Source organism: Symphalangus syndactylus, chromosome 13 (assembly GCF_028878055.3).
Source record: "Symphalangus syndactylus isolate Jambi chromosome 13, NHGRI_mSymSyn1-v2.1_pri, whole genome shotgun sequence".
Classification (NCBI taxonomy): domain Eukaryota; kingdom Metazoa; phylum Chordata; class Mammalia; order Primates; family Hylobatidae; genus Symphalangus; species Symphalangus syndactylus.
This window is the reverse complement of record NC_072435.2, coordinates 117,501,084-117,522,421: the sequence shown is the minus strand read 5'-3', so window position 1 is coordinate 117,522,421 and position 21,338 is coordinate 117,501,084. Positions and strand designations below refer to the sequence as shown.

Here is a 21,338-nt window from a genome sequence, read left to right as displayed (position 1 = left end):
GCCCACTGTGAAATGAGACACTCCTCCCCACCCCAACTCCAATCCAACCAGGAGAGGCGAAAAGGTGGATAAAGTCAAACTGAGGTCCTGACTTCCTCCCTTCTATCCCTGGGGCTGGGCGAGGTCATCCCATCTTCCTTTCTAGAAGCACAGGAGTCCACATGGCAGTGCAGAAGCGCTAACTCCCTGTGACCCCTCTGTCCTCCACGGTCTCCTTCAGTGCCCAGCCTCACTCGCTCCCTCCAGCCTTGCAGCCCCGCTACCTCTGCCCTGGCCAGGGACACCCGAAACCATTCCCCGGAGAACCCCCTCACGGGCTGGGTGGGGCCCGCGCAGCTGCAGGCTTATACTTTCTTTCCCAAGTTGGCCCTGGAGCACCCCCCCCACCGCCGTCTGGATCAGCCCCCTCCCCATTCCCGGGCCCCAGGCTCTACTCCCTGGGAGGCTGGAGGGGCCCAGCGAGGGGCTACTCACCAGGTCAGCATCACTCCGGACAGGAATGTGGAGACGTAGTGGTGAGACACCCACCAGCCTTTAATTCTCGGGAGAGGGAAAGAACGGAAAGCGCTCAGGAGGGGAGAGCAATGCAAGCATGTGTCTCGCTGAGGCCCCACCTAGGCAGCTGGGGCTACTGTGCACTCAGAGACGGCTTCTTGGAGTAAGAAACGGACTGGAACCCTGACCGTGCCCTTCTCTCTGTCCCACAGGGCTGCACCATCCCACACAAACCAGCTGCAGATTAGCCTGGACTCCCACTTGGGCTTCCAGTGGTTTCCAGCAACCCTCAGAGTACACCCCTAGCCTCACCCGCCTTCAACCCTCACTCCTGTCCTCCCCACCAGGTCCTCTCCCCAGCACGCAGGCGCTCCAGGCACGTGGGCTCTCCTAGAACCCGCCAAGCCTGCCTGCTGCCACCTCAGGGCCTGCTACGGACTGAATAGTGGCCCCAATTCCTGCGCTGAAGCTGAGCCCCCCAGCATCTTAGAACGTCCGTGACTGTATTTAAAGACAGGGCCTTTGAAGAGGGGACTGAGGTAAAACAAGGTCACACAGGTGGGCCCTAGTCCAGTGTGACTGGTGTGTCTGCAAGAAGGGGAGAGACGCCAGGGCTGTTTGTGCACAGAGAAAAGGCCACATGAGGACACACGGGGAGATGCCATCCGTGAGCCACAGAGAATGGCCTCAGGAGAAACCAGCCCTGCCAGCACCTCCATCCTAGACTTCCAGCCACTGAACTGTGAGGAAATACAGTCTGTGGCTTAGGACACACGGCGGGCGGTACTTCCTACAGCTATACCCAGAGGGCTCACCCAGGACCTTCAGACTTGCTGCTCTCTCTGCTCCAAGACCTTGACCTGCCTGGTTCCTGGTCCAAGTTCAAGCTTCAGACTAGCTGTCACCTCACAAAGGCCTCCTGACCGCCTTATCTGAACCAGCCCGATGGCCCCACTCGGATCACACTGCCCCACTTCATCTCCTTCATGGCACGGACCACTGTCTGCAATTACGTGCCTTTCTTCCTGTGATCTGCCCCCTTTCCCACCCCATGTCACCTCTAGGTTGAGCAGGGGTCTTGTCTCTATTTTTCACCAGTCTATCTGTGACCCTGGGTTCCAAGCAGCTGCTCAATAAATGTGTTTGAATAAGCAGGCATGTAGACACACACGCACACACACGAGCTTTCTCTTTTCCAGGCAGGGTCTCTTTTCCTGTCACCCTGTCTGGAGTGCAGTGGTGCAATCATGGCTCACTGCAGCCCTGACCTCCCAGGTCAAGCAATTCTCCCACCTCAGCCTCCTGAGTAGCTGGGATCACAGGCATGCGCCACCACGCCCAGCTAATTTTTTTTTTTTTTTTAGAGACAGGGTCTTGCTATGTTGCCCCGACTGGTCTCAAACTCCTGGGCTCAAGCAGTCTTCTTGCCTTGGCCTTCCAAAGTGCTGGGATTATAGTCGTGACCAACTGTGCCTGGCCAGACATTCTTACACAGGACTGCAGCTATGACATTGCCCTGTACAGAAGCAGAGGCTGATGCATGCCACACGCGGCACCTCACACCATCTCCGAGGCGGCTTCTCCCTAGGAGCCACATACCCCAGGCCCATCTCCTGTCATCTCAGTGACAGGAGGCCCTTGCCCAGCCCTGGACTTCATCTATCCAGTCTAGAGGCTATGGGGACCCTGTTTCCAGAACTCAGCGCTCCCCCGGCTGGGTTTTTGGTGGTTTTTTTTGTTTGGGGTTTTTTTTTTTTGAGACAGTCTTGCGCTATTGCCCAGGCTGGAGTGCAATGGCGCACTCTTGGCTCACTACAACCTCTGCCTCCCAGGTTCAGGCAATTCTCCTGCCTCAGTCTCCCGAATAGCTGAGACTACAGGTGCCTGCCACCACACCCGGCTAATTTTTGTATTTTTAGTAGAGACAGGATTGCAACAGGTTGGCCAGGCTGGTCTCGAACTCCTGACCTCAGGGGATCCACCTGACTCGGCCTCCCAAAGTGCTGGAATTACAGGCATGAGTCACTGCACCTGGCCCAGCTGGGGGCTCTTGATCCACAGTTGGGTAGAGCCTGGTTGTCACCCCCCACCCCCAGCATCAGGGGCAGCCTAGGAAAAAAGGAGTTGGACCCTCAACCCTGTAACCTTCAACATCCCAGAGTGTGTCTCAGGCCTTGGCTGGCCTCCCCAGGCTCCTCTAGTCCAAACACATGGCAGCAACTCGCCAAATGCACCCGGGAGTAGCCAACTCCCTCCTCCCCAGGACTGGGCGGTGGAGGCTGGGGATGCTCGTGGGAACAGTCATTAACCTTGATCCCTCCAGAACTCTCTTGGGACTGGGCAGGGAAATGGGTACACACAAACACACACACACACACACAGATGCTCGTGGGAACAGTCATTAACCTTCATCCCTCCAGAACTCTCTTGGGACTGGGCAGGGAAATGGGTACACACACACACACACACACACACACACACAGAGATGCTCGTGGGAACAGTCATTAACCTTCATCCCTCCAGAACTCTCTTGGGACTGGGCAGGGAAATGGGTACACACACACACACACACACACACACACACACACACACACACAGTGCTTTCTCTTCTTTTTCCAGGCAGGGTCTCGCTCTGTCATCCTGAAGATGTGCTCAGGGCCGAGCTGGTTCACAGAAGGAAAAGCTGGATTAGGCTTTAACTAAAATCATCCTGGAACCTGCTTTCTTGACACCTAGGCCAGTACCTACAGATATGTCACAGCTTCTTTTTAATTTTTTTTTTTTTTTTGAGACGGAGTCTCGTTCTGTCGCTCAGGCTGGAGTGCAGTGGCGCAATCTCAGCTCACTGCAACCTCCGCCTCCCGGGCTCACGTCATTCTCCAGCCTCAGCCTCCCGAGTAGCTGGGACTACAGGCGCCTGCCACCACGCCTGGCTAACTTTTTGTATTTTTAGTAGAGATGGGGTTTCACCATGTTAGCCAGGATGGTCTCCATCTCCTGACCTCATGAACTGCCCGCCTCGGCCTCCCAAAGTGCTGGGATTACATGCGTGAGCCACCGCATGTCACAGCTTCTTAAATGGCAAATGACATTCCAAGGTGTGGCTCTGCCGTGGTCTACTTGGCTGTTTCTCTTGCTTTTTTCTTTTTGTAGAGACTGGGTCTTGCTATGTTGCCCAGACTGGCCTCAAACTCCTGACCTCAAGTGATTCTCCCACCTCAGCTCCCAAAATGCTGGGATTACAGGCATGAGCCACCATACCTGGCCTCTGGCTGTTTCTCAACTGTCACTATTGCTCTCAACACTGTCATGATGTCCTCATGGAAGTCCCCTAAATGCAATGACACTGTTTCTCCACAGTGGCTACCAGACATGGGATGGCTGGGTCAAGGAATGTGCACTGTCCCTTGTCCAATTACCCTCCAAACGGCCATCCCAATTTACCCTCCAGTCCTCAGCGGAAGAGAGAGTCTGGGTCCTCGAACCCACACCAACAGTGGATGTCATATTTTAAAACTGTTACTAAACTGGCCGGGCTCGGTGGCTCACACCTGTAATCCTAGCATTCTGGGAGGCTGAGGTGGGAGGACTGCTTGAGCCCTGGAGTTGGAGACCAGTATGGGCAACATGGCAAAACCTCGTCACTACGAAAAAAAATATATATATATGTAAAAAAATTCACTGGGTGTGGGGCTGCGCACCTGTAGTCCCAGCTACTTGGGAGGCTGAAGTGGGAGAATGGCTTGAGCTTGGAAGGCGGAAGTTGCAGTGAGCTGAGATCGCGTCACTGCACTCCAGTTTGGGCGACAGAGAGAGACTCTGTCTCAAAAAATAAATAAATAAAATTGTTACCAAATTTACTAGGTGAAAACTGGCATGTCATTGACGTTTCAATATATATTTCCCTAATAAGTGGGTTGGAACCGTCTTAAAACATTCCAACCAGAATACGCACATCGTAAGAACAAGACTGGACCTAAACCATCGCTCTTCCCTTGATGGCCCGTGCAACAGTTCCGGGCATAAATTGGCTTTTCAAGCAACAGCCTGTGTGTTCCCCAGGAGTTATGCTGAGGGGCAAGGTTTTATGCAGCTCTGTGTTCACAGCACTAACAGCACCAGGTAAACAACAGGCACTCAATAAATGTTGACATGATGTCTGGGAGGTGTGGCTGGTGAAAGCAGCAGCTAATCTGGATGCCACCAGCACAGAGGTGACAGGAGATTGTTGCAGGTGCCACGTGAGGTCATGGGGACAGGGTGAGACGTCCATCTACTTCTTTGTCCCCAGAAAACCCCCACCTCCACTCATGTATCCTAGTCTCGCCTGTCAGTCTAAGAAGCCTTCGGGCTCCAAATTTCTGACAGCAAAGGCAGTTGGCCAGATCCCCCAACTTCCAGCTTGAAGAGCAGCCAGGAGGTCTCTCTGCAACCTCCCAGAGTTCTGCAGAGCCACATGTCAGCCCTCAGCACTTGGCGGGTGCCACACTCCTTTGTCCTGTTCCCAAAGCTCCCCTGAGAAATGCCCTCTGTCTAGAAGCAGCCTGAGGCAGATACAGACTCCAGGCAACAAGCCTGACTGAGCAGCAGCTTCTCATTTCACAGCTCGCCGTGCCCAGCTCTGACAGATGCCACCAATAAACACAGCTCAGTGACATTGGGTGAGGCTAGAAATCGCTCCTTCCCTGGCCTGGCATTCACAAGCCCAGGCGTCCATCTGCACACCCCAGGGCTCTGGGCTGGTTGTGTGCACATGTGTTTATATAGCCATTTTATTGTGATGTAATTCAGATACCATACAATTCACTCACTGAAAGTGTACAACTGAGTGGTTTTTAGTATATTCACAGAGTTGTGCAACTGTCACCAGAATCTATTTTAAAACCATTTTATCATGGAAGAAAGAAACCTACACCCATTTGCAGGTTTCTTTCTGGGCTCATTTCACCACAGAAGTTAAAGCTTGCAGGGGCAGCCGGGCGTGGTGGCTCATACCTGTAATCCCAGCACTTTGGGAGGCCGAGGCGGGCAGATCACGAGGTCAGGAGGTCAAGACCATCCTGGCTAACACAGTGAAACCCCGTCTCTACTAAAAATACAAAAAATTAGCCGGGCGTGGTGGCGGGCGCCTGTAGTCCCAGCTACTCGGGAGGCTGAGGCACAAGAATGGCGTGAACCCAGGAGGCGGAGCTTGCAGTGAGCTGAGATCACGCCACTGCACTTCAGCCTGGGCGACAGAGCGAGACTCCATCTCAAACAAAACAAAACAAAACAAAACAAAAAAGAAATCTTACAGGAGCCCACGGCCTTTTTTTATTTTAGGAGCTCCAGGAGGAGCAGGTGCATCAATGGCCAGACGTAGGGACAGCATGTCCCGATATCTGGAAATTGCAAGGGTAGACTTCTCCCTTCAGGACACATTAACATGGCTGTGAGTGTGCAGGAGATATGTGCACCAGCCACTGTGAACCCTAGGCCGTTCTTGGTTCTGTGCCTTGGGCCATCTAGACAGTGGGGAATGGCTTCTCCACCGAGGACCCCTCCTAGAAAAGCCAGTTGGAGGCAGGCACCCTAAGCTGGCTCCCCAGAAAAGCAAACACGATCACCGAGTCATTACTCATTCTGGCCCAGAACTAACTGTAATAGACATTGGCTCTTTTGCGCAGTTGCCAATCACAGCCCATCCTCATTGGGTGGCCTCTGCTTTGCCCCTGTGGGGAACCACCTTACCCCCACACTCAGTCTGGGTGGCTGGGATAGACCTCAGTCTTATACCCAAGCACATGACCCTAAGCCAACCAATCAGGACCCTCTGCAGTCGTCTGGCAACAGTGACTGGCTCTCAGAGATCAGTAGGTCACCCAAGCCTGGCCAATCAGAAGTCTGTGTCAAGATTCCAACTGGGGTGGAGGGAGGTCTGTCAGCCCAGGGGTTACTGCTGGTGGGAGGCCTGCCTGGGGGCCGCTGGGGGCCATCGCAGGGGAAAACAGAACAGGGAGCTGGAACCAGGCCATGAACACCTCCTGAGCCCTCCTGACCTCCTTGAATGGAAATTCCCAGTTAAATGCGCCCATAAGACCCCTTCAGGTTTAGCCCCTATGGGATGGCTTTCCATCATTTTCAAGTTTACAAGAGAAGCTGACTTGCTTATTATGCTGAGCCGATGAGTAGCATCTCACTTGGCAGGCACCAGACACAAACCGAGGGTGGCTTCATATCTCGATGAGGAAGTCCCCACCCCTACCTGCTCCCCTGACCACACCTCCTGTCCCAATTCAAATCTCAGGTGCAGCCAGAACTGGACAAAAGCGCCTCCATCAGACCGAAACAGGGCAGCAAGTCCCCAGGAGGCCCGTAGGGTTCAGCGATGCTGTCTCTAGAATGCCGTTATGGCCCCAGGACCCTTCCTCACTGCAGAACTTGGGTTTGGGTCACTTCAACAAAGACCGTGGGGTGTTGACAGCACGCACCAGCCCCGAGTGGATGCTTCAGGGATGAGAAGCTAGAGTTCATCCCAGTCTCACCTCCCACCGCCTCCACACAGGCTCTCCTGCAAGGGCTTCTGAGCTACTCCCTGGTAAAGAACCAAGCAGGAGGGGAGGCCTCCAAGGCATCTCCCTTGCCTGCCCCCAGGATCAATCAGCCCTGAGGAGGAGGTGGAGGAGGGCGGAGGCTAAATCTCCAACAGATGTGGAAGATGAGTCACAAGTTTGAGTCACTTGGATTTAGCCCACCTGCCTTGCTCCCTCCCCCACAAGCTGGCCCCAGCTCCTGTAGTCATTCTATTAGGTTGGTGCAAAAAATGACTGCAAAACACAAATACTTTTAGACTAACCTACATAGAAGATAACGCATCTATTTGCATCCATTTGGGCCCATAGGCCCCATTCCAGACTCCACTTGCCCACTCAAACCCCTGCCTCAAACTACCAAGGGGAGACAGGCCTGGAGGAATGGTTCCATTGCAACCTCAAATTCTTTGAACCATATCTGCTATAAAAGGTCCTCAGTAGAAAAAACTCTGGACTGGGCACGGTGGCTCATGCCTGTAATCCCTGCACTTCGGAAGGCCAAGGTGAGCAGATCATCTGAAGTCATGAGTTCAAGATCAGCCTGGCCAACACGGTGAAACTCCATCTCTAGTAAAAATACAAAAATTAGCCAGGCATGGTGGTGGGCACCTCTAATCCCAGCTACTTGGGAGGCTGAGGCAGGAGAATTGCTTGAACCCAGGAGGCAGAGGTTGCAGTGAGCCGAGATCGCACCACTGCACTCCAGCCTAAATGACAGAGCGTGACTCTGTCTCAAAAAAAAAAAAAAAAAAAAAAAGAAAAGAAAAAAAAAAACCTCTAGGTGCTCCCAGAAGGCAGAGTGTGAGTTATCTTGGAGTCCTTAGTTCAGTGTTTGGTACTTAGGAGACGCTCAATAAATGTCTGATGAATGGCAGATGGAGGGTAGAGCAGACTCACACAAAGCTTTGAATTGCAAGCTCAGTGACAACCATCCCTGCTCTCCTGTCAAGAGAGTGAACTCCAGGAACTCTGAACAGCTCCTGCTAAACTGTTAGGCAAGGGAGGCTGGCTTTGGAACTCCATTTTGCCCTGTTAGCGGTCCTCTCTGTTTTGCTGGAGAGCCCCACACTGGCAGAGACCTCCGCTCAGTGCCGCTCTCATCTCTCTGGTCACCTCCCATCCACAGCGTCACATTAGAGTAAAAAGCTGCCCAGAGTAACTCTTACTAAAGTGTTAATGATTGCTAGAGGCATCACATGCCCCGGAACACTCTTTTTTTTGAGTCAGGGTCTCACTTGCCTAGGCTGGAGTGCAGTGGCCTCAACCTCCTGGACTCATACGATCCTCCCACCTCAGCCTCCTGAGTAGCTAGGACTACAGGTGTGCACCACCATGCCTGGCTAATTTTTTTTTTAGACCGAGTTTTGCTCTTGTTGCCCAGGCTGGAGTGCAGTGGCATGATCTCAGCTCACCGCAACCTCAGCCTCCCAGGTTCAAGCAATTCTCCTGCCTCAGCCTTCCTGAGTAGCTGGGATTACAGGCGCCCACCACCACGCCCAGCTAATTTTATATTTTTAGGACAGATGGGGTTTCCCCATGTTGGTCAGGCTGGTCTCGAACTCCTGACCTCAGGTGATCTGCCCGGCTTGGCCTCCCAAAGCGCTGGGATTACAGGCATGAGCCACCACACCCGGCCCATGCCTGGTTAATTTTTTCATTAACTAGGACTACAGGCACACACCACCATGCCCAGCTAATTTCTTTTTTTTTGGTAAAGATGAAGTCTCATTTTGTTGCCCAGGCTGGTCTCGAACTCCTGGGCCCAACTGATCCGCCCACCTCTGCCTCCCAAAATGCTGGGATTACAGGCGTGAGTCACCATGCCCGGCCTACACACTGATGTTTTCTAAATGGCTGTGTGCTACAAGGCTGCACTCCTGAAACTTCCTGTTGCCCTCAGGAGGCCAGGCAGGAGCGGGGGGCTCTTGTCCTTACCTCCAGGCTCTATGTTCAGGGTAGGGCAGGGACCTGCCGTAAGAGACCACAAGGCAAACAAGTGGGAAGGTGGCACATTAGGCGGTGGGGGCTGCACAGCTCCTGGGTGTTCCTCACTAGTTCCCAGGATGAAGGAGGAAGCAGGAGCTTGTTACTTTTTGTTTCAGGAAAGAACAGGAACCAGAATGGCACGTTGGCAGGGCGCGGTGGCTCACGCCTGTAATCCCAACACTTTCGGAGGACGAGGCGGGCAGATCACTTGAGGTCAGGAGTCTGAGATCAGCCTGGCCAACATGGTAAAACTCAGTCTCTACTAAAAATACAAAAATTAGCTGGGCATGGTGGCGGGCACCTATAATCCTAGCTATTCGGGAGGCTGAGGCAGGAGAATCGCTTCAACTGGGAGGCAGAGGTTGCAGTGAGCTGAGACGGCACCACCACACTCCAGTCTAGGCCACAGAACAAGACTCCATCTCGGCCAGGCGCAGTGGCTCACGCCTGTAATCCCAGCACTTTGGGAGGCTGAAGCAGGCGGATCACGAGGTCAGGAGATCGAGACCATCCTGGCTAACACGGTGAAACTCCGTCTCTAGTAAAAATACAAAAAATTAGCTGGGCGTGGTGGCGGGCGCCTGTAGTCCCAGCTACTCGGGAGGCTGAGGCAGGAGAATGGCGTGAACCCGGGAGGCAGAGGTTGCAGCGAGCTGAGATTGCACCACTGCGCTCCAGCCTGGGTGACAGAGCAAGACTTCATCTCAAAAAAAAAAAAAAAAATGGCATGCCGAAGTTCCAATGGCCACCCCAAAAGGAATTAGACCTTTGGAAAATAAGTCCTCCAGGTGGCAAGTCATGGGTTTTAACTGGGTCTCAAGACTCAGCTTAGAGGCAGGCAGGGCAGGAAGGAGACTGACAGAAGACAACAGGGCTTCTCGCACTCAGAGCCCTTTAGAGATGGGGGCCAAGGGAACCCCCAGTCTTGCCCGGACTCACTCAGCACCACTGTGACACACCTGCTCCCCCATGGGACTCTGAAACAGTCCAAAGAGGAGATATGGCTTGCCCAGGGTCACAGGGCTGCTCAGTGACTGCACTGGGACCGGAACCCAGGAGTCCACACTCCTAGCCTGGCCTCCGGCCTCCCCAGCATCATCTCTCTGGTGGGGCAGGTTTGGCCTAATACCCTCTTCACCTGTCCACTCTCCCCTCTATCTCCCCCGTGGAAGACCACCCATCCACTCTTGTCACCAAAACCCGTCCATCCTCCTAGTAATGGTCTCCCAGTTTTCTTCTGGGGAACCATTCCTCTCCTGACACTCAGCTTCTCCGCTCCCAGTGACGGCTATCAGCAGGCTATCAGGGTGGGTGTGAGGCTCAAGCCTGGCCAGTCACAGCACTGCAATCCCTGGCAACAGTGACTGGTTCAGGAATAGGTACATGATCCATTCTGCACCTGGACATAGCCAGTGCGACCCAGTGAGAGTCTTGGAGGAGAGGAATGTGCTCCGTTTGCTGGGAATGCTATAAATAGTGACATGAGCCTGGAGTTGCTGGGTGCCCCACTAGCAGCCTGAGATAAACACAACACAGAAGGCAGAAGTGAGAGATGGAGAGCACTTGGATCAAGCCTTACCTGAAGGCAGTACAACAGGTCACCTTTTTTTTTTTTTTTTTTTGAGACAGAGTCCTACACTGTCCCCGGGCTGGAGTGCAATGGTGCAATCTCAGCTCACTGCAACCTCTGCCTCCTGGGTTCACGCTATTCTGCCTCAGCCTCCTGAGTAGCTGGGACCACGCCCGGCTAATTTTTTGTATTTTTAGTAGAGACAGGGTTTCACTATGTTGGCCAGACTGGTCTCCATCTCCTGACCTCGTGATCTGCCCACCTCGGCCTCCCAAAGTCCTGGGATTACAGGCGTGAGCCACCGCGCCGTGCCGGTCACTTCTTTTTATGAGAAAATATGTTTCTTATTGTGTTGAGCCAGCCTGAGTTAGGTCTTCTGTCGCTCATAAGCAAGAGGCTGATCATAAACAAAAGCTGCTACATCAACAACATCAGCTTTCCTTCTTCCTGGATCTGAACAGTCACAGAGCAACCCCCAAGGAGGAGAGGAATGCAGCCTGAGGGTGTCAGCCCCCATCTGATGCCCTTCTTGACATTTCCCTTTAACTCCTCTTGTGCTCCCCACAAAGCCAGGCCCCCAGGTACCTTGAGCCGTTGCTGATGAGAATGCTCTCCCGAATGGTCAGGGTGCAGTAATACCACACCAGCAGGAAGTTGAAGACTTCGTCAGTCACCCTGTGCAAGGAAACAGCCCCCAGGAAGGGTGTGGGCGTGAGAACCAGGCACAGCCATCCCACCCTCACCTCACAGAGCAGCAAACCAGGCCGAGGGCTGCCCACAGCACGCGCTGCCTCTGGAAGCCCTTATGACACCAGGGAGGCAGGAGGAGCTTGGTCTCTTGAGCATCTTCCCCGGCCCTGCAAATGCCTCTGCACCTCCTCATCTTTCTCCCTGAGTCCCACCTGTGCTTCAAGCTCCAGGTGTGTCTCCCCCTCCTTCCCTGACCACTCAGCCCAGGGCAACCTGTCTGTCTTCTAAACTCTTCCCATGTGATGTGAAATTTCTGGTGGGATATTAATGGAAGGACTTTAAGAACGGGAGACCTGGCCAGGCATGGTGGCTCCCGCCTGTAATCCTAGCACTTTGGGAGGCCGAGACGGATGGATCACTTGAGGCCAGGAGTTCGAGAACAGTTTGGCCAACATGGTGAAACTCCATCTCTACTAAAAATACAAAAATTACCAGAGTGTGGTGGCACACACCTGTAGTCCTAGCTGCTTGGGAGGCTGAGGTAGGAGAATTGCTTGAACCCAGGAGGTGGAGGTTGCAGTGAGCTGAGATCGTGCCACTGCACTCCAGCCTGAGCAACAGAGCGAGACTCTGTTCCAAAAAAACAAAAGAATGGGAGACTTAATGTTCTATTTAAGGTTGCCTGCAGGGTTAAGATATAAACTCCCTCTGTCCCCTTAAAGCATCTGTAAACTTTGTTACATATACAAAAAAATCCCAGTGGGCCACATTGTCTGTAACACTAACTGAAGAACTCCTTTTCCTCCTCCATGGTGACCACAGCACGGGGCTGGGCCGTCCTCCTCCACAGTGACCACAGTGCGGGGTTGGGCCAATCCAGCCTTGAAGGTGACAGACCCGGGTTGTGGAGCGTGCTATACCTGCTCAGCGTGGAGGGCCGGCAGACAGCTATGTGGGGATTGTCAGAGCCCCACCGGCCGCAGCCCTGCAATCTGTGAAGTGGGGAGGCTGACCCACCATGTGAGCATCTCCAGGGAAAAGAACCCTGGGAGAGAGCCAGCGACAGACGCCCCTCTGAGGGCTTCCCCACCACTGCCAGTCTCGGACGAGGCACTGACAAAGGCTTTGTCTTTGGCAATTTTTTTCTGTTTTTAGAGTCAGGGTTTCACTCTGTCGCCCAGGCTGGAGTGCAGTGACGTGATCATGGCCCACTGTAGCCTTAATCTCCTGGGTTCAAGCGATCCTCTCACCTCAGCCTCCTAAGTAGGTGGGAATACAGGTGTACAATACCGCATCAGGCTAATTTTAAAAACTTTTTTGGGCTGGGCGCAGTGGCGCAAGCCTACAATTCCAGCACTCTAGGAGGCTGAGGCGGGTGGATCACTTGAGGTCAGGAGTTCAAGACCAGCCTTGCTAACATGGTGAAACCCCATCTCTATTAAAAATACAAAAAATTGGCTGGGCTTGGTGGCTCACGCCTGTAATCCCAGCACTTTGGGAGGCTGAGGCAGGCGGATCACGAGGTCAGGAGATCGAGACCATGGTGAAATGCTGTCTCTACTAAAAAAAAAAAAAAAATACAAAAAAATTAGCCAGGCGCAGTGGTGGGCGCCTGTAGTCCCAGCTACTCGGGAGGCTGAGGCAGGAGAATGGTGTGAACCCGGGAGGCGGAGCTTGCAGTGAGCCGAGATCGCGCCACTGCACTCCAGCCTGGGCAACAGAGCGAGACTCCGTCTCAAAAAAAAAATGCAAAAAATTATCCAGGTGTGGTGGTGCGCTCCTGTGATCTCAGCTACTCGGGATGCTGAGGCAGGAGAATCGCTTGAACCCAGGATCTTGCAGTGAGCTGAGATCACACCACTGTAGTCCAGCCTCGGTGACACAGTGAGACCCTGTCTCAAAAATATAAATAAATAAGTGACACCCCACTCCCTGGGGAGGCCAAGCTCCCTCCCTTGCCACACTCATTTCCTGTTCAAGTCATGTTGGCGTCTGATGTCCTCAGAGCTGTGCTTCTGAGACTGTGGACGCTCTACGGTGCTTCCAAAGTCATGACGGACACCGTACACTGCCCTGCTACTCTCAGGCACCATCCTCAGCCAGTGTCCCCAGCAGCCCTGCGCGGGCGGTGCATGTCTTCTCCCTGCTCTCCAGGAGGGGAGTGTCAGATCAGGAGAACAACTGACTCGCCCACACTCCCCCAGCCGGGAAGAGGCAGAGCTGGATTTGAACTGAGGCCCTGAGATTCCAGGGTCTGTTCCTGACTCTCTTGAGACAAACTCTGTGTGCAAAGGTTCAGCAAGGTGTGGGCAGAGAGTGTCTGTTGTCTGTGACCACAAAGTAGGGTCACAAAGCTTCAAAGCAGTTGCATCCTCCTTTCATTTTGCCCCCAGGGCCCTTACAGTTGGTGAAATCATCTCCTAGTTTGGGGAGAGAAATGGAGGAGATGGGGGTGGGAGTTCCCTCCCTTTTATGCAGACAGACTGCACCCAGCGGCCATTTCTCTTCCCATACTGGATAAGTCTGTGTGACACTGGGAGGTACATGGGACCTTCCCTGTTGGGGTCAAGGACAAAGACTTCAGGAGTTTGAGACCAGCTAGGACTGTTCGTAGCAAGACTGACTCCATCTCTACAAAAAAAAATTTTTTTTTTTTTTTGAGACAGAGTTTTGCTCTTTTGTTCAAGTAATTCTCCTGCCTTGGGCTCCCGAGTAGCTGGGATTACAGACGCACGCCATCAGACCCGACTAATTTTTGTATTTTTTGTAGAGAGGGGGTTTCGCCATGTTGCCCAGGCTGGTCTTGAACTCTTGGGCTCAAGCGATCCTCCAACCTCAGCCTTCCAAAGTGCTCGGATTACAGGCATGAACCACCACACCCGGCCCATCTCAAGAGTCTTAATCACATCTACAGAGTCCCTTCTGTAAGGTAACTTATTCACAGCCTCTGGAGACCAGGACATGAACATCTTTGGGGATCATTATTCAGCACTAGGCAGAGATTAATTGTTGGGAACTTACAACCTTGCAGGCATTTTGCACAGATGATCGCTCTGGATCCTTGGACACTACAGAACTGGCTGCTAAAGCAGGTGCACTTACCACATCCCTGTCGGCATGACTTCCAACTGCCAGAACCCGCCATTCTGGGTGTTCCTGGGGGGCTTTATCAAGCCACCAACAACATCTACTCTGCTGGTGCAAGGTGCAGATCAGAAGGGTGGAGCAATTAACACCCTCTGGAGACAGTCCTCAACTGTCCCAACTGATAGCAAATGGTGGATAAATACCCCAGCTACCTCACCCTCAGGTGGGATAACTCTGAGGCACGTTCTACGCTGTCCCCCCCATTCCCTAGCAGTATTGAGCTCCAGCTGCCCACAGGATAATGCTTTCTTGTCTCACTTCCCATTCCCCTACCAGTGTCTCCTGGGATCACCTCCTGAATAAACTACTGGCACTAAAATGCTTGTCTTGGGGGTCTCTTCTGGGCCAACCCACACTAAGACAGTACTACTTCCCATTTTACAGATCACGCAGACGGCAAGCACTGGAGTGAGGTCCAAACCCAAGCCCACTCAAGCCAAACTTAACTCTGACTACCTCTTTCCTAGCCTGGTTCAAACCCGATATAGGACGGTCCTAACCAGGCACAGCCTCTTGGCCTGAAGGCAACAGAAGGAGGCTTCCAACTCTCCTGCTGCCTCACCAAAGCCTCCAAACGCCCAAGGAGTACTGGTAGAGTAGATGTCCTGGAGCCTGTGGAAAAGGTGAGGAGGCAGACACAGAGAGGCCCAGGGATCCACTTCAGGTCACACAGCCCGTGAGTGGCAGAGCTGGACCCAGAACCCTGGAGGATGCTGGCCATGCCCAGCTGCAGGCTTAGTGGTACCAAGAAGGGCCTCTGGGTGGGGAGCCTAGCCAGGAAACCATCCCAACGGGGGCAAGAGGAAGAAAAGAGAATCCTGCTCTGTGGATGCACTAGCTATGAAGCTGTGAGCCTTTTTCCCGTATGCCCAGTCTTAGCACAAAACAATGGTGATGCTAACCAGTGCTAATATTTAAACAGACACCAGTCTAACCAGTCTCCAGACACAGCTTCTCCTGCCCTCCAAGCTGCCCTGCCAAGTAGCTCCTGTCACGCTCACTGTATCTGTGAGCTCACTATTTCTGTCAAGAAACTGGGGCTGGGAGAGGTTAGTCATTTGCCTAAGGTTAAGCAGCAGGGCAGGCTTCCCGGGGGCACCGGCACAGAGATGAACGGCCCGTCCAATCCCCCTCCTCTGCCCCATTTTTAGCCTATGGAAGGTGTACTGGGTTGAATAGCATCCTTCCAAAATTCATGTCCACTGGGACCTCAGAATGTGACCTTATTTGGAAACAGGGTCTTCGTAGATAGAATTAGTTAAAATGATGTCATACTGTGTTAGGGTGGGCTCTAAATCCAGTGTCTAGTGTCCTTATACTAGGGATGGAGGCCATGTGGCGTGGTGACAGAGACAGAGACGAGTGAAACACAGCTTTAAGCCGAGCAATACCAGGGCTTGCTGGTAATTTCCAGAAGCTGGAGAGGCGAGGAAGGGTCCTCCCTCTCCGAAGCCTGTGGAGCAGCACGGCCCTGCCACGCCCTGCTTTCAGATAGCTGGCTTCCAGAACTGTGGGAAAATGTATCTGTCGTTTTAAGCCCCCAGTCTATGGTACTTAGTTACAGTGGCCCTAGGAGATGAACACAGAAGCAGGTGGGAGAAAAAGATGCCCAGGTCCTTGGGGAACCTTGGGCCTCAGGACAGCACAGGTTTGCCTTCGGAGGGCCCTGGAGGTCCCCGTGCAAGGGACTCTGGCTGCACATTGACAAGTTTTACCCTCTTTGAGGGGGGCACATGAGGAGTATTACAGATGTGTGCAGCCTTCGCCCTCGTGGAAACAGGCCAGGCTCTGGGCAGCAGGCGAGCACGGGCCCAGGGCCTAAAAGAGCCTTTGTTTGGGCATTCAAGTGGCCAGACCAGCAGCCGGACACCCAGCCAAGCGCCTGCCAGGCAATAAACACTTGGCACGTGGGCCAAATGCCTAAGCCGTACTTGGCCGCTTCCCCTGGGGACAGAGAACCCAGGGCCAGAGAAAGGAACAAAACCCCCCAGGCAGGGCAGCAGCAGCCCACAGCCTCACGGCATGGCTGTGCCACACTCAGATGGCACCAGCAGCTGGGGAGCCCCCCAGCAGCACCTCCACGTGCCAGCCAGGGTGGAGCCTCCACACACAGTGCCAGCTCCCCGAATTGTCACAGCCCTGTGAGGCAGGGACTGCCGTCATGCTTGTTTTACAGATGGGGAGACTGAGGCTCCCAGAGGGAACCTGCCCAGAGTAACAGCCAGTTGTCTCAAAACCATTTTCTTTTCTTTCTCTTTTTCTTTTTAATAATTGGGATATAATTCACATACCATAAAATTTGTTCTTTTAAAGTATATAATTTAGTGATTTTTAGTATATTCAGAGTTGTACAACCATTATCTAACTCCAGCACATGCGTGTTTTTTTTTTTTTTTTTTTTTTTTTTTTTTTTTTTTTTTTTTGAGACAAGGTCTCGCTCTGTTGCCCAGGCTGGAGTGCAGTGGCACAATCTTGGCTCACTGCAACCTCTGCCTCCCAGGTTCAAGTGATGCTCCTGCCTCAACCTCTTGGGTAGCTGGGATCATAGGCACCCACAACCACACCTGGCTAATTTATGTATTTTCAGTAGAGACAGGGTTTGACCATGTTGCCCAGGCTGGGAGAACATTCTTATTACTCTAAAAAGAAACTCTGTACCCAGTAGCAGTCATGCCCTCCTTCCTGCCTCCCGTAGCACCTGGCCACCACTCACCTATTCCCTGTCTCTATGGATTTATTTGCCTGTTCTGGGCAGTTCTCAGCAATGGAATCCTACTGTGTATCTTTTCGTGACTGGTTCTTTTACTCGGCATCGCATTTTCAAGGTTCATCCATGCTGCAGCCTGGCTCAGTGACAGTACTTCATTTCTCTCTCTCTTTTGTTCAGACCAGGTCTCCCTCTGTCCCCAAGGCTAAAGCGCAGTGGTGTGATCATGGCTCACTGCAGCCTCGAACTCCTGGACTCAAGCAATCCTCCCACCTCAGCCTCCCAAAGTGCTGGGATTACAGGTGTGAGCCACTGCACCCAGCTAAATAATTTTATTTTTTACCTTTGTAGAGATGGGGGTCTTGCTGTGTTGCCAAGATAGGCTCAAACTCCTGACCTCGAGTAGTCCGCCTGCCTCCCAAAGTACTGGGATTACAGATGTGAGCCACCACGCCCAACTTTTCATTTCTCTTCATAGCTGAATGATATGCCACTGTACGGATAGACCACAGTGAACTCCTTTTCTTGGGGTGGGGGTGACAGAGACTCTGTCACCCAGGCTGGAGTGCAGCGATCTCAACTCACTGCAACCTCTGCCTCCTGGGTTCAAGCGATTCTCCTATCTCACCCTTCCCAGTAGCTGGGACTAAAGACATACTCCACCATGCCTGGCTAATTTTTGTATTTTTAGTAGAGACAGGGTTTCACCATGTTGGCCAGGCTGGTCTTGAACACCTGACCTCAAATGATCTGCCTGCCTCGGCCTCCCAAAGTACTGGGATTACAGGCGTGAGCCACCGCGCCCGGTAACGGACTCCTTCTTAACTAGTACAGTACAAGGCCTTTCCAGCAGCCGTTTAACAGTTACTTGTCGGATGGAGGTGGGGCAGACAGGACTGGCATTTCCCATGAGAAATGGCCCCTCTCTCCCCTACACCTCATCACGCCAAACAACACAGAAGCAGGAGAGGCCCTGGGTCCCCTGGATCCCTCTCTCCCGGCCCCCACCTGAGGTCTGCATGCCCAGGCCCAGGCACACATGGCCACACCCACTACCTGTAGTGAAGGATAAATCGACATGCCACGGCACCCAGGAGCAGGATGATGGTCAGGTAGAGCTTGAACTTCTCATATTCGTCCTTGTAGGCAAACCTGCCACGACAGACACGCCCAGGGGAGTGCCCCTACCATGACTATTCCAGCACCTGGGCATGGCCCTCAGCCCCATCAGACCCTTGTCCTTCAGCCACTGCCATGGCCCATAAGGACCTTCCTATTCCACTAAAGGAGAGACCTGGCCTTGGGTTAGTGGTGACCAATGAGGGGAAGAGGGCCAAGTATGCAGAAGGCCCACGTCCCTGGACTCTGGTCTGGGGCTCTGGGCCCATGCTGGGGGCAGACACAGGGCCTCTTCCCTCAACCAACTGCTCCTGCTGAAAAGCCAGGGTTTGCAGCTGTCTGGAAATGGGGTAGACTCAGGGTAGACAGGACTGCCCATCTCCCAGGAGAAGTATGTGTGTGATAGGGCCTGAAACAGAGCAGGGCCATTTCTTGTGCGAAATGGGAAGTCCTGTCCACCCAACATACTGACATGGAGGGAAGGGAGGGAGGGGAGGGAAGGGAGGGAAGGGAGGAAAGGGAGGGAGGGGAGGGAAGGAAGGGGAAGAACCAAGGAACCAACCCTCTCCCAGGTGCTCTACCTACAGAGGAGAAGAGCGTCAGAAACTCCAAAAGCCAGCACCTCACCTGTGACCAGGTTTTTATTTATGCAAAAATTCTAGCTTAGATGCAACTTCCCTGAGCTGAAGGAACAGAACGCCGGAGGCCTCCAAGCCAGATGAAAAGCGTGAGATGGGGTGTGGGTTGGGGTGTAGGATAGGGTGTGGGGTGAGATGTGAATATGGAGTGTGGGGTATGGTGTGGGTGTGGGGTGTGGGGTGTGGTGTGGGTGTGAGGTGTGGGGTGTGGTGTGGGTGTGGGGTGTGGTGTAGGTGTGGGGTATGGGGTATTGGGTAAGGGGTATGGGGTGTGGGGTATGGGGTGTGGAATTGGGTGTGGGGTTTGGGTATGGGGTGTGGGAGATTGGGTGTGAGTATGGGGTGTGGGATTGGGTGTGGGATGTGGGATTGGGTGTGGGGTGTGGTGTAGGTGTGGGGTGTGGGGTGTGGGGTATGGGGTGTGGGGTAAGGGGTATGGGGTGTGGGGTATGGGGTGTGGAATTGGGTGTGGGGTTTGGGTATGGGGTGTGGGAGATTGGGTGTGAGTGTGGGGTGTGGGATTGGGTGTGGGTGTGGGATGTGGGATTGGGTGTGGGGTGTGGGTGTGGGGTATGGTGTGGGATGTAATGTGGGGTGTGGAACTGGGTATGGCATGTGGGTGTGCATGTGGGGTGGGGGTATGGGGTGTGGGTGTGGGGTGTGGGTGTGGTTGTTGGGTGTGGGTGTGGGTGTGTGGTGTGGGTGTGAGGTGTGGGTGTGGGGTGTGGGTATGGGTGTGGGGTGTATGGGGTGTGGTTGGGGTGTTGGCATGGGGTGTGGGTTCTGAGTGTGGGGTGTGGGTGGGGTGTTGGTGTGGAGTGTGGGGTCTGGGTGTGGGGTGTGGGTTTGGGGTGTGGAGTGTTGGTGTGGGTGTGGATTTGGGGTGTGGGTGGGGTATGAGGTGTGGGCTCTGGGTTGTGGGTGGGAGACACTTACTTGGCCTGGTTGCTGAGGAGGGTCACGTTCACATTACCGAGGACCAGGTTCAAGTAGAGCCTGGAAGGAAACACCTGTGAGGGGCATGATCCTTAGCAGGTGGGTGCGAATCAACAACATTCAAACTCAACACACTTAACGAGCACATCCCAAGCACTGATGTTAGAAGATAGGGGGCCTAAGTCAGCGGGCAAATGGGCCCCCACATCGAGTGAGAATAATGACCAACCAAAGGACATTAACCTGCGACAGGACAGTGTGAGAAGTCGATTTCCCCCCCGTGCTGCCTTAGAGACCGTATTTCTAAGCCTGCCTTGCAGCCAGATGTGAGCAGGTAACTAAGCATAGCCAATGAGGTGGAGGCATAGGTACAACCTCTAGGTCAATTTTTAAAGAATATTCTTTATTTTTCATTATTATTATTATTATTATCATTGTTATTATTTTTAGAGACAGGGTCTCACTTTGTTGCCCAGGCTAAAGTGCAATGGCATGATCATAGCTCACTGCAGTGTTTTTTGTTTTTTTTTTTTTTTTTGAGACAGAGTCTCGCGGTGTCACCCAGACTGGACTGCAGTGGCACGATTGGGACTCGCCGTAACCTCCACCTCCCAGGTTCAAGCGATTCTGCTGCCTCAGCCTCCCAAGTAGCTGGGATTACAGGCACGTGCCACCAGGCCAGCTAACTTTTATATTTTTAGTAGGTTTAGGGGTTTCACCATGTTGGTCAGGCTGGTCTCTAACTCCTAACCTTAAGTGATCCACCTGCCCCGGTCTCCCAAAGTGCTGGGATTACAGGCGTGAGCCACTGTGCCCGGCCTCACTGCAGTCTTGAACCCCTAGGCTCAAGTAGTCCTCCCACCTCAGTCACCAAAGTAGCTGGGATTACGGGTACACGCCACCACACCAATTTTGTTAAGGTTTTGTAGAGATGTGGGCTCACGATGTTGTCCAGGCTGGTCTTGAATTCCTGGGCTCAAGTGATCCTCCCACCTCGGCCTCCCGAAGTGCTGGGATGACAGGCACAAGCCACCGCGCCCGGCCTTCAGTTGGGTTTTCTATCATGTGCAATCCAAAGATTCCCAACTGAGGTAAGAGGCACAGAGGCCTAGGGACAGAGGGGCAGGAAGGCAGACGCGCATGACACTGTAAGAGGGTCACGAATGCTAGGCTGCTGCTCATTCTGCAGAAAATGATCATCACTTAACTCATGAAGTCTTTATCAGAACACAGTCAAAAAGGAGAAGCTCAGAGGAATGGGTTAAAATGTAACAGGGCTAGCCAGCTCCCTCCCACCCGCTACAGGCCTGAAAGGAGCCTCTCCTCCTAATGCACGGCTCTGACTCAGTGCAGGCTGCTCCGGAAAACAGGGTCAGGGTGAACTGACTGTGCTCAGCAGCGTTATGTCAGGTCATGATGATACGAGGCTGTAAGCAGCTCTCTCTCTCTCCAGAACAAGGTGGCAATGACACCACTTG

At 53.2% G+C, this 21,338-nt stretch overlaps 1 protein-coding gene across 3 annotated transcripts in view; it reads right to left on the bottom strand.

Moving 5' to 3' along the window:
• Positions 1 to 21,338, bottom strand: part of TMEM120B (transmembrane protein 120B) — a 63,027-nt gene that overhangs the window by 6,113 nt on the left and 35,576 nt on the right. For 2 of the 3 annotated variants that reach the window (XM_063614719.1, XM_055236942.2), the window contains exons 4-7: positions 19,861 to 19,920; positions 18,224 to 18,319; positions 11,209 to 11,298; positions 475 to 540 (exon numbers count right to left, since the gene is read on the bottom strand). In XM_063614719.1, the coding sequence (XP_063470789.1) occupies positions 475 to 540; positions 11,209 to 11,298; positions 18,224 to 18,319; positions 19,861 to 19,920 (312 nt within the window). Of the gene's footprint in view, positions 1 to 474; positions 541 to 11,208; positions 11,299 to 18,223; positions 18,320 to 19,860; positions 19,921 to 20,803; positions 21,234 to 21,338 lie in introns of those variants that run through there. The other variant, XM_063614720.1, reaches the window with a different exon arrangement.